This window comes from Colobus angolensis, unplaced genomic scaffold (genome assembly GCF_000951035.1).
Source record: "Colobus angolensis palliatus isolate OR3802 unplaced genomic scaffold, Cang.pa_1.0 Scaffold19, whole genome shotgun sequence".
Classification (NCBI taxonomy): Eukaryota; Metazoa; Chordata; class Mammalia; order Primates; family Cercopithecidae; genus Colobus; species Colobus angolensis.
In genome coordinates, this window is record NW_012115043.1 from 2,114,292 (window position 1) to 2,129,024 (window position 14,733).

Sequence of the window (14,733 nt, forward strand, 5' to 3'; positions counted from 1 at the left end):
CATATTTACATTTGAAAATGCAAAAATCATTCCTAGCTGGTCAGCCACTTGGCGACGTGGCCGGCTGGCAGCAGCCACCCGACCCCTGCACGGTCACACGCCCAATGGCTGGGAAGGACCGGGTGGGCAGAGAGGCAGAGGCAGGTGAGGGGATTCCACCCGCGCCCACGGCCCGCAGGCGCCTCCCGTCTTATCTGGGCCCCGCCGCCTGAGTCGCTGCGATCCCTGACCAGGAGAGGAGAGGGACACTCCTCAGCGTCGAGGCCAGGACCCTGGACAGTGGGGGAGGGAGGCATGTGGGACCAGGGAGAAGGGCCAGGCTTCGAGGTCGCGGAGCTCGGGAGGTTCCCCCAGGGTGTCCCCGGTCCGCTGCCTCCTCAGGCCGGTCACTCACTCGGATAAGCCGGCACAGACGAAGACCATAGCAACAACGCAACTAGAAAGACTAAAGACTTCATAGGCGTCGTCCGCAGCACTCTGCCATGCGACCGGAACGTCCTGGAGCCACCAGGCCGGGAAACCTCAGGACCGAAAGGGAAGGTGTCAGCGGAGGACCGTTCTGCCTCAGGCCCTGGGACACCCCGCAACGGTTGTCCCCAGCGCGCAAGCGCAGCGGTGTGGGGAAGGAGAGAGCGAGCGGCGAAGGCCCGCCCCCTCCTGGGGCTGCGTGCAGGGGGCGGGGGACCGCGCGCGCCCCGCCCCTTGCTAGTGCGCATGCTCGTTCCGCCTCCGACGGTCTGCGCCGGGCGCGGGCGGGGAACGCCTTGACGCCCAGCTGCTGGGTGCGCGGTGCTGCCTCGGGACGGGCGGGGCTTGGCCCATCCTGCGCTCTAGTGATACAGCCGTGGTTTAAACGCGGTCCCTGCGAGGAAGGAACTGTAAGGGTAGAGGCAGATAACATGGCAATTATCACAGCGTGAAAGGGCTGTAGTGGGGGAAGCGCCAAGTACTGGGGCGCACAGTGGAAACCCACCCCCGGAAGCGGGCGGGAAGCTTGGCTAAGTGAAGTACGGCCGGGAGCGCCCCAAGAACTGAGCATAGTTCTGGCGAGTTGCATTGCGGGGTCTGGGTGGGCAGTTGTTAGAGGAGAGGTGGGAGAGGTAGGCAAGGGCATTAAAAACACCGTAAGGGGTTTGGGTGTTTTTGTTTCTCAGAAGATTACATTCCATTTCTTTGACATTCCTAAAAAGATAGGGGTAGGGATGAGGGAGAGTAGGACTTTGAAAGGATAGCGTGAGGGTGTTTCGGGGACTGATAGATGGCGGTGGCCACAAGAATCTATACATGTGTTAAAATTCACAGAAGGCCGGGCGCGGTGGCTCACGCCTGTAATCCCAGCACTTTGGGAGGCTGAGGTGGGCGGACCACCTGAGGTCAGGAGTTCGAGACCAACCTAGCCAACATAGTGAAACTTCGTGGCTACTAAAAATACAAAATTAGCCAGGCATGGGTGGTGACACACCCCTGAAGTCCCAGCTACTTGGGAGACTGAGGCGGGAGAATCGCGTGAACCAAGGAAGCAGAGGTTGCAGTGAGCCGAGATCGTGCCACTGCACTCCAGCCTGGGCGACAGAGCAAGACTCCACCTCAAAAAAAAAAAAGAAAAAATTCACAGAACCGCACATCCCAAAGAATCTGTTTTTCTGCATAGTTATTTTTAAAAATTCACATACACTAATCTCTACCTCAGGAAGCAAGGGGCTTGGATTTTAGTCTGAGGCACCAGAACTAGAGTACTGCCAGGTTTTGAGCTGGGAACGGTTGTGATTAGATTTGTGTTCCAGAAAGCTCACTCTTCCTTTAGCATCAAGAATGGACTGGAAGGAAGCAAGACTAGAGGCCAGGAGCCAAGTGAGGAGGCCACTTCAGTAATCCAGGGATGGAATGATAGGGCCCTGGATTCATGGTGGCAGAGGACACAGGACACAGGAACAGATCTAAGAGACCTTTACAACTGGCATCAGCAAGATTAGGGAATTGATTAAATGTGGGAAAGGAAGGAGAAGGAAGCAATGCCACAACTTCTGGCTTGAGCATCTGGATATGTAGCGGTGCCATTTACTGAGATGGGAACAGAGGGTACTTGCGGGAGTGAAAGAAGAAGAAGAGTTTCATTTTCAACACTGCTATATTGAGATGGGTTTGAGACCTCCTACTGGAGGGGCTTGTCCAGCGAGCAGATGGATGTGGGACCCCAAAGAGAGCTGAGATGGAAGTGGAGCATTCAGAGGCATTAGCATCTAGAAGCATCTTGCGACTGCCCAAGGAGAGTCTTTACAGGGAGAAGACCACTGGGCCTAGAATAGATCCCTAGGACACATGGGAGACTATAGAGAGGAGGATAGACCTGTAAAGGGGACCAAAAGTAGGGAGAGGAAAACCAGGAAAGCACAGAAGCGTCATGGAAGAGGAGGAATTCAAGACTCTTAAGTGCTTCTGAGCAAGCAGTAGAAGGACTTAGATTTAGCAGCAAGATTCTCAGCAGAAGCAGTTTCAGTGGAGTGGCTTGGGCAGAAGTCAGAGCATAATGAGTTGAGGAAAGAGTAATAGGTGATGAAGTGCTGATAGCTAGTACAGACAACTTTTTTAAGGTGCAGAAGTCTTTAATGTGCTCCACCAATGCTTAATCCAAATATAGCAGCATCCTAGAATCAAACAATTGCAACTACAGCCATGTGTTGCTTCATGATGGGGACACATTCTGAGAAATAAGTCATTGTGAAAACATCATAGAGTGTACTTACACAAACCTAGATGGTATAGCCTACTTCCCACCTAGGCTACATGGGATAACCTATCTAGAAATGTGTACAGCATGTTACTGTACTGAATACTGTATGCAATTATAATACAATATTTCTTTCTAAACATAGAAAGGGTATAGTGAACATACAGTATTAGAATCTTATGGGACCACCATTATATAGGCAGTCTGTTGTTGACTGAAACATCCTTATATGGTGTGTGACTGTATTTGGAAAGCAACTTGGAATATGTAACAAAAGCATTAACATTATATAAATACTGTGACATAAATTATATAACAAATTCAGGGGGGCCAGGAGTAGTGGCTCACTCCTGTAATCCCAGCACTTTGGGAGGCTGAGGCGGGTGGATCGCTTGAGGTCAGGAGTTCGAGACCAGCCTGGCCAACATGGTGAAGTCCCATCTCTACTAAAAATACAAAAATTAGTCGAGCATGGTGGCAGGTGCCTGTAATCCCAGCTACTTGGGAGACTGAAGCAGGAGATGAACCCAGGAAGTGGAGGTTGCAGTGAGCCAAGATCGTACCACTACACTCCATCCTGGTCGACAGAGCAAGACTCCATCTAAAATAATAATAATAAAATAAATAAATTCAGGAGGAGACAACTTTATGCCCTAAAATAATCATAATGTGTTATGTATGATATAAAAATAAAAGAGAATGGTAATATTATGGGCTAAATGTTTGTGGACCCCCAAAATGCTTTTCATTTTTTTCTTTCTTTATATCCAGAATGCATGCTGGAGTTTCCCCCAAAAAATCATATGTTGAAGTCCTAACCCCTGTGTGATGAGTAAGAGATGGAGTCTTTGGGAGGTGATTAGGTCGTGGAGGTGTAGCCATCATGAACGAGGTTAGTGCCCTTATGACAGAGACCCCAGAGAGTTCCCTCATTTGCACCCCATGTGAGGCTACAGCAAAGATGGCCATCTGTGACCCAGGAAGCAGATCTCCACCAGACACGGGATCTGCCCATACATTCATCTTGGACTTCCCAACCTGCAACTGTGGAAAGTAAATGTTTGCTGTTTAAGTCACCCAGTCTATGGTATTTTTCTTAGGGCACTCTAATGAGACTGAAATAGGTAGGTTATATTTGTTGGTTAAAATATCTGACAGCCATTAAAATGACACCCATAAAGTATATCTCATTTGGAGAAATGCTGATGTTGTAGTGGATCATATTTTAAGATATTAGCTGAAGTCCACCTTCCCTGGGCTTCCTTGCCCCATTACCATTTTTCCTGCATTAAGACATCAGTGATCATCTTAATGCACTTGCCTCATGGAAGGAGAGCAACATTCTTGAACCTGGAAGTTAAGTGAGGTGCTGGAATTTTGTTTGTTCATTTTTGCTTTTTTCCGTCATGGTAGGGTTGAAAGACAAAGAACTTTTGTGAGAGCTGCTGCTTACGGGAAAAGTTTTGTTCGCGTTTGTTGTGTGTTTTTAGTGAAAATGCCAGGCTTTGAATATCAAAAGCCAAGGAAACTCAAGGACAGGAGAGCATGAGCCATAGATTGGGGTTGGATTCAGGATGATGTAAGGTCCATTTTCCTGACGCGGAATTACATTTTTGGGAACAGAAGAGGGGGCTGCAGTGTGCAGACAGAACCTCCTGGCTGGTTTTGGGGGTTGCAGAGATTGCTCGTGTCTCCTTTCCAGAGGAGAGCTCAGGGAAAACCGCAAACTTTTTAGACACACTGTGCATCCAGCATGGGGCCAAAGCAGCTGCGCAGCTATAGTTGACTTAGCTACTTGAGTGGACAAGTCAGGCAGACAGCTCACCAGCAGAGCCCAGAAATGCTGAGCGAGGGCCTCTGAACTCAGACAGGTCTGGGCTTAGACCAGAAGGAAGCCAAGTGCATGGATCTGGCATATGGTAAGTACTGGGTAAATATTAGCTTGAGTATGGGCTGACTTAGTGACTTGATTCTAATGAATAGAATATAACAAAAGTGATGGCCTATCACCTATGTGATTAGTACATAAAAAGGCTACAGCTTTCATCTTGGACACCCCCGCCACTCTCTTACTCCTAGGAAAGCCAGCTGCCATGTTGTGAGCTGCTGTACAGAGGGACCCACATGTTTAGGAATGGATGTTTCCAGCCAACAGCCAGTAAGGACCTGAGGCCTGACAACAATCAGGTGAGTGAACTTGGAATAGATCCTCCCCAGGTGAGCCTGGAGTTGACCACAGCCCGGCTGACATCTTGATTGCAACCACCTGAGAAACCCAGAGATGGAGGCACCCAGTTGAGCCATGCTTAGATTCCTGACTCACAGAAACTATAAGATAGTAAATGCTTGTTATTAGATGGAGGGGGAGAAAGCATTTGCCTAAGCAATGGATACATACAATGGTCTCTGTTGATTTGTTCCTTGAAAGAGACCGCACTTGGAAAGGCACCTGCAGTTGGGTACACTACTTGATTGAGTTTATAATTGTCAGTCATTCTTCCAGGTCCATCTGTTTTCATCACCAGTCAAGCTGGAAGGTAAGTATAAATTCAGATATTTGAGGGTGACACTATAGCTAGTCTCCAAGGGATTGTTATAACTTGTTCATTACTATTTTGATTGGGGGTGGGAGAGTGTAATAAAGCTCTGTAGATTCTTCATAGTCTTTTCTATCATACTTGTCCTTGTTCTAAAGGTTAGGAAACCAATGTGAAAATTCTGCCTTATGTCCTTTAAATGTACACTCAGGAATTGGGGAAAAACCACTGGAAGGGTTTAGGGTTCCATTAAACTTACTATAAGGTGGACTTGGGTTAGAATTCCTTTAATTACCTCACCACTGTAAACCCCAGTGAACTACTGTGGCATACTGCGGTTTTCCTTTTTTTTCAGTGCAGATTTATCCACAGGTGATCACTGGCACCTTTGGAGAAGGCTAGAAGTTAAGAATCACAGCACATACCTATCTCATGATATTATTACTGAATTATTCAAGGGTTTCCGGCTTTCCCTTCATTTAGGAGACTGGATTTGTGAACGGACTGGCTTGGGGATTGAATGAGGAACTGCAAGTGAGAAGTTCAAGTAGGATGTCTGTCTGTGAGGCCCAGAGTTGGGGTCGTTTTTCCCTTGTTTGTTTGATTATAAAAATCAAGTAAGACCTTAGCAGTTTTCATCTTGTTAACCATTAAAAAGGAAACAGTGAAATAGCCAAGGTATATCCTAATTGCGGAATTCCAGTTTTAAAATAATGTGTTGTAACTCTGTACTCTATGGTCTATGTGCTAGCATATAAAAGGCTCCAAAATATGGTGTTGAGTAAAGAAAAAAAGTTCAGAAAAACACATATATCCACTTATGCAAAATTACACCAGTTAAATATTTCCATGAATTCATCTGAAATCATTCTGGAAGGAAACACAGTAAGCTGATAATAGTGCTTACTTCCAGAAAGAGAAATGAGATTGGAGAACAGGGAATTTTGAAGGGAGAATTTTACTTTTTACTTTTTCTTATCCCTTGGATTTTTCGAAGCAAGATTACTCATTTAATTAAAAATAGAAACAGTAACTTTTTACAAACTCTAGTGAAGAAAGGAGTGCCAGTTGTATAAATGTGTCTTATTATGCCTCATATTTTCCTTTACTGACTTCACTGAAATATTCTTGAAGTGGCTAATTCACTACCCAAAGAAAAGTAGCCTGCATTTCTGCTTCACCTCTGGATTCTGTAGACTGTTCTGATAACTAATCAAACAGTATCATTTACTGTTATGTGACTTTTTTCAGGGATATATTTTATCTCCCTTTTATAGATGTTTTTATGCTGTCTATTTCACACAATACCTTGTTGGTGCTCAATAAAGACTTAATAAATAGCAACACATGCTCTTCCAACCTAAAGGAAAAGAATCCTTCCCCACTTTTCCCCACCCTCTTCCCCTAGAGCTGTCAAAATTCTCTGTTTCAAGGCTCAAATGCCACATCTGCTGGGAATCTCCCGTCCATCATCCCTCCAGTTAGAATGTATCATATCTTCCCTATCCCGTATTTCCATAGTGCTATATTGTAGCCATTATGTCATTAAGTTACTATATTTTATGTTTTTACAAGCCAGGCTTCTCTAGACCAAGGTATTTGAGGGAAGGAATCTAATTTACCCCTGCATCACAACCTCCAAAAACCCAGCCAAAGTCGTGTGCATTCACCAGGGTGATCAATAAATGCATATTTGAGTTCAATTGAAATCAAAAGACTGGGAATTTTTATAGAGGCTTTTACAGAATCTTAAAAAGAGTTAATAATACTAACCCAGCTACAGTGAAAACTTCCAGCACAATTTTCATTCTCTAGAAGAAACTCCTCATCTTTTAAGTGTCTTGACTCCATTATTTAAGTCCAGGTGAAACGAATAACAGGTGGTCTCATCTGTTCTTTTCTATGTATATCCTGCAAGTAATTCTAGACAATAAATTCCTGATTGTGAAACCATTGTGTCAAAATAAATGTATCAGTTTGCATATTCATCAATAGTATAGTAACTTACTAATACTGGGTGGCATCATCTTTGAAGACCAGTGATGTCAAGTGTCATATCTTGTTTTAATCTGTTTCACTTTGTTTTTCAGTGAAGCAAAGCGTTCTGCCTACTCTCTGTCCCTGTTCCCACCTTGGATTTTCCCTATATTCCTTCTAGTATGTATCTAAACCCACACTTACTGTTTTTTATTATTTCTCCTCTTAACCCAAGGGATTTGAGTTAATAGGCTATGGTTAGCCAGAGGTATGTTTGTCTCCCTAGAAGAAGTATATTTGGGAAGTCCTTCCCCTCTCATCTTAGATCACTTCCTTAATCCTTTCTATTCCCCCTATTCTCCTGGGACCAATGCACTGAGCAGCTTGGACCACAGCTCTTGCTTAATTAACACCAATGCAGTTTTTTACATCTCAGATCTCAAACATCATGTCTTAACAGCATTTGGCCCCATGTGTGGAAAAACAGTTGAAATTAAATACTATTAAATGAATGAATCCCCCAGTCTCTCCATGCATTTATCCATCCATCCAGCTATTCATCCATGTATACATACATCCACTCTGCCCTTGTAAAAATCACCATAACATTATCAGCATGAGAGCATTAGCAGCTTTGTCAGAGAAGGACTTCAGCCACCCGGGGGCAGCAGAACCTCACCAGTAGCTGGGATGGCACTTGTAGTTACATCAGAGCATCTCTCCAGCTGTGAATCTAGAAACTGAATTTTGATTTTGCTGCAATACAACATGTTTTGCCATTGTGTGTTTTGCTTTACTCTCATGCATTTGGAAAACACCAAATAGCATGTAATAATGTTTAAGTGATTTAATAGTAATAGCCTTTGTTCTCCAAATAAGATTTTCTTCAGTGTTGGCTACGTAGAAGAATGTTACACATCCAGTCTTTCTCTGACAAAGCTAGTCCACATGCAGTTACATTACAGACAGTCCTTGGCTGAAATCAGTTCATGAAATGAGACCTGGGAGCACACAGAAAAAGCAGGCTGACTCTTGGGAATGCCCACTGTCTGCACGATCTGCCCCACCTGATGTAGGCAGTATACATTTTTTAAATTTTTTTTAAATTGTATTTTTTTAACTTTTATTTTGCATTCAAGGGTACATGTGCAGGTTTGTTATATAGGTAAACTCATGTTATGGGGGTTTGTTGTATACATTATTTTATCACCCAGATACTAAGCCTGACATCTGGGCCCTGAATAGGCTCCATGGGAGAGGTTTTGATTTAATAAATGGGTGGCAGAGGAATCCTGGAGTGTAGATGGTGATCGCTGGGAAGGGGTCACAAGTGTGTGAGCCTCACAGGATTTTTAGCTGTGTCCAGGAAAACCCTCTCTTTCCTGTTGACTCTGCCAAAGTCAGTGTACATCCCTGTGAAAGTCTGAAAGTGTGGCTGGGGACCTATGAAGACGCTAGTACAGTGATTTATTGTCCTGTGGGTTCATCCAACTAGGAGGGTCCTGGAATTCTAAAGGAATACTGAATACAAATTTAATTTGTATTCACTTAGTTTTTGTAAAATTAATTATGTCCTCACTAAATAGAAAGATTCTTAAGGACAGAGACCATGTCTTTTTGTGTTTGTACCCCAGGGACTTTTCACAGTGCCTGGCAGAGTTTGGACTCTATACGTATGTGCTGAATATGTGAAATTTTCTGATGGGTGCCACGAAATCAAATAGAAGATGACTTTGGGTAAGGAGAACTTTAATCTCTGAATCTCATTGTGCTTATCCCTAAAATAATAACCCTTTGTATTTGAATTGCGCTTAAGTCTAAACCTTATATATAGATCAAATATATTTCCTTTTACACTCACAAGCATACTGGGAGGGTAGGCTAAACAAGTGCCGTATGAGTGTCCCAGTTCCATAGGTGAGAAAACTGGGGCTCAGACTAAAAGACCTAGCCAGGTCACTCAGCCACATCCTGATGAGCTGAGACTACAAGACCCAGGTCTTTTGACTCTCAGTACAGCACACTTTCACTATACCTTTCTGGATTACAGGGGATAATTGGACTAGTCAGTCTCTTGGAGACTTTTGTCTAGCTTCAGAAATGATTCTCAGACCACACTGAGAATTAGTGCAGAAACTTTTTAAACATAACAAATAATCAAGACTGTGTGGTATTGGCAGAGGAATAGACACATATATCAATGGAACAGAATAGATAAATCCAGAAATAGACTACACAGATATGTCCAAGTGATTTTTCACAAAATGCAAACGCAGTTAAATGAAGGAAGGATTGCCTTTTCAACAAATGGTGCTGGAGCAATTGGACGTGCACAAGTAAAAACATGAACATCAACCTAAATCTCACACTTTATATAAAAATTAACTCAAAATGGATCACAGGTGTAAATCTATAAAACTTTAAGAGAAAAATAGGAGAAAATTGTTATCAGCCAGGTCCAGGTCTGTTCTGCCCATGCATAGTAAATCAATCACAGTCACCTGAATTTGCAAAAGAGAAAAGATTTACAAAGCTGCCAGGTGAGGAGGTGGGAGACCAGCTCTCAAATCTGCCTCCCCAAAGATTAGACTTAGGGATATTTATGGGTTAGGGAAGTGGGGTGGTCTAAGGTGTGGGGAAAGGTGATTGACAGTGGGGAAAAATGAAGTGGCAGGTTCTGCACAAGTGTCGTTTCATAGAACATATGCACAGAAAATGCCAGCATTAGCATGATCTGAGGGTGGAGTTTTGGTCCTCTAACATCAAAAGGATACCCACCACTCCAGCACCTGCACAAGCCCAGTAGAAGGGGCAGTGGTCTCAACCAGTTCAAACTGGACAGGAGCCAGCCCAAGTTCCAGAAAAAACAACCGAAGTGATCATTACCATGGTGACCTATGAGTTATCGATAAAGGAGCCAATGAAGGATAAATTTCAGTATGCAGCAGCAACGGCTTCAGCTACTGAGGCTTTCAGCTTCATGGAAAAAGGAAGGAAAAAAAAATAACAAAAAGCAAGTGACCAAAAAAAGCAAGCAGGGCAGGCAGACCTGATCAACTTAACGCCTGGGTTTTAAAATCTTCAGGATCTATCATTAGGCAAAAAGTTTTTAGACTTGACAACAAAAGCATCATTCATAAGAGAAAAACAAATTATAAATTGGACCGCATCACAATTTAAAATGTTTGCTCTGAGAAAGACCCTGTTAGGATGAAAGACAAATTACAGATTTATTTTAAAATCTTCAAACCACAAATCTGACAGAGGACTAGTATCTAGAATACAGAGAATTCTCAAAACTCAACAGTGAGAAACATCAGTTAGAAAATGGGCAAAAGACAGAGACATTCACTGAAGAGAAAACACAGATGCAAATAATGCACATGAAAAGGTGTTCAGCATCATTAGCCACCAGGGAAATGTGAATTAAAACTACATGAGTTATCACTACACACATATCGGGATGTCTAAAATAAAAATAGTGACAACACCAAATGCTGTTGAGGATGTAGAGAAACTGGATCACTTATAAATTGCTGGTGGATTTATTCCAGCAGCCACCTCTGCAAGGCAGTTTGACATTTTCTTATAAAACTAAATATGCAAAAACCATACAACTCAACAATTGCACTCTTGGGCACTTCTCCAAGAAAATGAAAACTTATGTCCACCCAAAATCCTATACATGAGTAATCATAGCAACTTTATTCATCATAACCAAAAAAAAACCTGGAAACAACTGAGCTGTCCTTCAATGGGCAAATGGTTATACACACTGTGGTGCACCCACACCATGGACTACTATTCAGCAAGGAAAGAAATGAACTTTTGATACATACAACAATACATACAATGACTTAGATGAACCTTCAGTGAATTATGCTGAGTGAAAAAAGTCAATCCCCAAAGATTACATATTGTATGATTATATTTATATAACATTCTTAAAATGACAATTATAGAAATAAAGTAAGGTTAGTTGTTGAGGGTAGGGGATGGGAGAGGAAAGTGAAGTGGGAGGTAAGGAGGTGTGGTTAAAAATGGGCTATACAAGGGATCCTTTGGTGATGGAAATGTTCTGTGTCTTTATTATAGCAATCTCAATATCCTGGTGGAGAGCCAGGCATGGTGGCTCATGCCTGTAATCCCAGCACTTTGGGAAGCTGAGACGAGTGGATCCCTTGAGCCCAGGAATTCAAGACCAGCCTTGGCAACGTGACAAAAACCCATCTCCATGAAAAAATACGAAACTTAGCCAGGCATGGTGGCCCGCACCTGTAGTCCCAGTTACTTGGGAGGCTGAGGTGGGAGAAAGGCTTGAGCCCAGGAAGTTGAGGCTGCAGTAAGCCTTAATCGTGCCACTGCACTCCAGCCTGGGTGACAAAGCAAGACCCTGTCTCAAAAAAAAAAAAAAAAAAGTCCTGATCCTGGTGGTGAAATTGTACACATCATGGACATATCTTGTTTTGCAAGATGGTACCATTGGAGAAAACTAGGTAAAGGGTATGTGGAATCACCGTATTATTTTCTACACAAATGCATATGAATCTACAATTATCTCAAAATAAAAGTTGAATTTAAAAAAAAGAAAAACAAAATATTTTAGATAATTAACTCTAATACACAACTAGGGCTGAGAAGCCCTGGACTGTAGGGGGGCAAATGCAGCAGGTGGCTCTAGTAATTACAGTTTGAACGAAGATGAATAACTTGCCACTTCCTTTTTTTTCTTTTCCTTTTTTTTTTTTTGAAACAGAGTCTTGCTGTGTTGCCCACGCTGGTGTGCAGTGGTGCGATCTCGGCTTACTGCAACCTCCACCTCCCAGATTCAAGTGATTCTCCTGCCTCAGCCTCCCGAGTAGCTGGGATTACAGGTATGTACCACCATGCCCAGCTAATTTTTGTATTTTTAGTAGAGATGGGATTTTGCCATGTTGGCCAGGCTGGTCTCAAACTCCTGGTCTCAAGTGACCCACCCACCTTGGCTTCCCAAAATGCTGGGATTACAGGCGTGAGTCTCCACACCCAGTCCACTGCTTTCATTTTATTTCAATGTCAGTGAACTATATTTACCATCACAGAGGATAAATGCTTAATTTTTGATGCTGAAATTGGCAAATACTGCTAGTGGTCTCGGAGGTAGTCAGTGCAGCCTAGAGAAGGTTCAGTAGTGACCACACAAAGGCAGACCCAATTTTTAGGGCTTTTTTCCCCCTTATACTCTGAGTAGTTGATTGAAGAAGAGTAGAAGTCAGCATCTCATTGATGCTTATTTTTTTAACTGGGGTGAACATCACATACTTAAAATTAGCTATTTTAAAGTGCACAATTTGGTGGCATTTAGTACATTCACAATGTTGTGTGATTACTCCATCTATCTAGTTTCAAAACACTTTATTAGTGGGGTACGGTGGCTCACGCCTGTAATCCCAGCACTTTGAGAGGCCAAGGCAGGAGGATCACTTGAGCCCAGGAGTCCAGGACCAGCCTGGGCAACACAGTGAGACTCCATTTTTACAAACAAACATTTTATCTCCCCAAAAGAAAACTCCATACCTGATAAGCAGTTATTTCTTATTTCCTTCTCATTGCAACCCCTGGATTTTGATTTGCATTTTCCAAATGACTAATGATATTGCACATTTTTTTCAGGTGCATTTTGGCCAGCCATACATCCTCTTTGGAGAAATGTGTATTCAAGTTTTTCCCCATTTTTTAATTGGGTTTTTTCTCTTTTTGTTGTTGAGTTGTAAGAATTCTTTATATATTTTAGACAGTAGACTCTTATCAGAGATACGGTTTGCAGATATTTACCCCATTCTATAGGTTGTCTTTTCACTTTCTAGATAACGTCTTTTATGCGCAAAAGTTTTTAATTTTGATGAAGTCCAATTTGTCTATATTTTTCCTTTGGTTGCTCATGCTTCTGATATCATATTTATGAACCCATTGCCAGATTTAAAGTCATGAAGATTTACCTCTATGTTTTCTTCTAAGAATTTTATAGTTTTAGCCTTTATATTTAGATTGTTGATCCATTTTAAGTTGATTTTTAAAATATGGTGTGAGGTAAGGATCCAACTTAATTCTTTTGCATATGTACAGTCAGTTGTCCCAGCACCATTAGTTCAAAACACTATTCTTTACCTATTGAACAGTCTTGGCACTTTTGCCAAAAATCAATTGGCCATAGATGTGTGGGCTTATTTTGTCAACTCTTAGTTTCATTCCAGTGGCCTATATGTCTATTCTTATGGCAGTATCACAGTTTTGATTGCTGTAGCTTTGTAGTAAGTTTCAAAATCGAAAAGTGTGAGTCCTGCAACTTTGTTTTTCTTTTTCAAGATTGTTTCAGCTCTTCAGGGCTCTCTGTGTGTTATGATCCATGAACACAGATGTCTTTTCATTTATTTAGGTCTTTTTAAATTTCTTTCAGCAGTGTTTTATAGTTTTCACTGTACAAGTCTTTCACCTTTTTGGTAAAATTTATTCCTAGGTATTTTATTTTTTTGATGCTATTGTAAATGTAATTGTCCTCTCTCGATTTTCTTTTCAAATTGTTCATTGCTTATGTATAGAAACATGGCTAAATTTTGTGTTTTGATCTTGTAACATGCAACTTTATCAAATTTATTTCTATTAGTCGTGACCCACTTCACTCCCCCAGGCCATTTGGAACCTTCCAGAAATAACATTTATTTTAGAGTCATTCACAGACAGCTTCTGCTTCCTGTTTTAAAAATATCTGAAAATTTACTTGGATGGTGTCTAGAGAGAGACAGATGTAGGCTTGGGAAAACCCAAGAGAGTAAGAAATAACTTAGGGAAGAAGAAAAGGCATTCTTTATTCTTTTTATCCTCCGTATTTAAAATAGAGCAACATGAATAAGCCCAAACATATAACTTTAGTTCTTTAGACAATATATTAGCTTTATTTGATAAGTGACTTTAATATTACTTAACTGAACCGTTTGCCTCAAAATATAGTAGGATAGATTAGGGTTTTTTTTTGTTTTTGATTTTGTTTTTTTTCTGGGATGGTGTGAAGAGCCTGGTTTGCCACCAGTGGCAATCACCACTGCTTTTTGTCTCTTATGTGGACGATGCAAGTACATGATATTCAGAGTAAGGACCTAACAACAACTCCCTGATTCTTAAAAAATAAAAATTAAAAAAAAAAAAAACATGTCTTTAAAGAAATTCTGGCTAGGCGGGGTGGCTCATGCCTGTAATCCCAGCACTTTGGGAGGCCACGGCGGGTGAATCACTTGAGGTCAGGAGTTTGAGACCAGCATGGCCAACATGGCAAAATCCCATCTCTACTAAAAATACAAAAATTAGCCAGACGGGTGGCACACACCTGTAATCCCAGCTACTTGGGAGACCGAATCAGGAGAATTGCCTGAACCAGGGAGGTGGAGGGTGCAGTGAGCGGAGATTGCGCCACTGCACTCCAGCCTGAGCAACAGAGTGAAACTCTGTCTCAAAAAA

At 42.3% G+C, this 14,733-nt stretch overlaps 1 protein-coding gene across 3 annotated transcripts in view; it reads right to left on the minus strand.

Moving 5' to 3' along the window:
- SPESP1 (sperm equatorial segment protein 1) overlaps positions 1-14,733 on the minus strand; it is a 136,237-nt gene that overhangs the window by 17,661 nt on the left and 103,843 nt on the right. Inside the window, exon 1 of one of the 3 annotated variants that reach the window (XM_011940331.1) lies at positions 395-607. The exons of 1 other annotated variant lie outside the window; for it this stretch is intronic. In XM_011940331.1, the coding sequence (XP_011795721.1) occupies positions 395-458 (64 nt within the window). In that variant the 5' untranslated portion in view covers positions 459-607. Of the gene's footprint in view, positions 1-394; positions 608-14,733 lie in introns of those variants that run through there. One more of the 3 variants, XM_011940333.1, reaches the window with a different exon arrangement.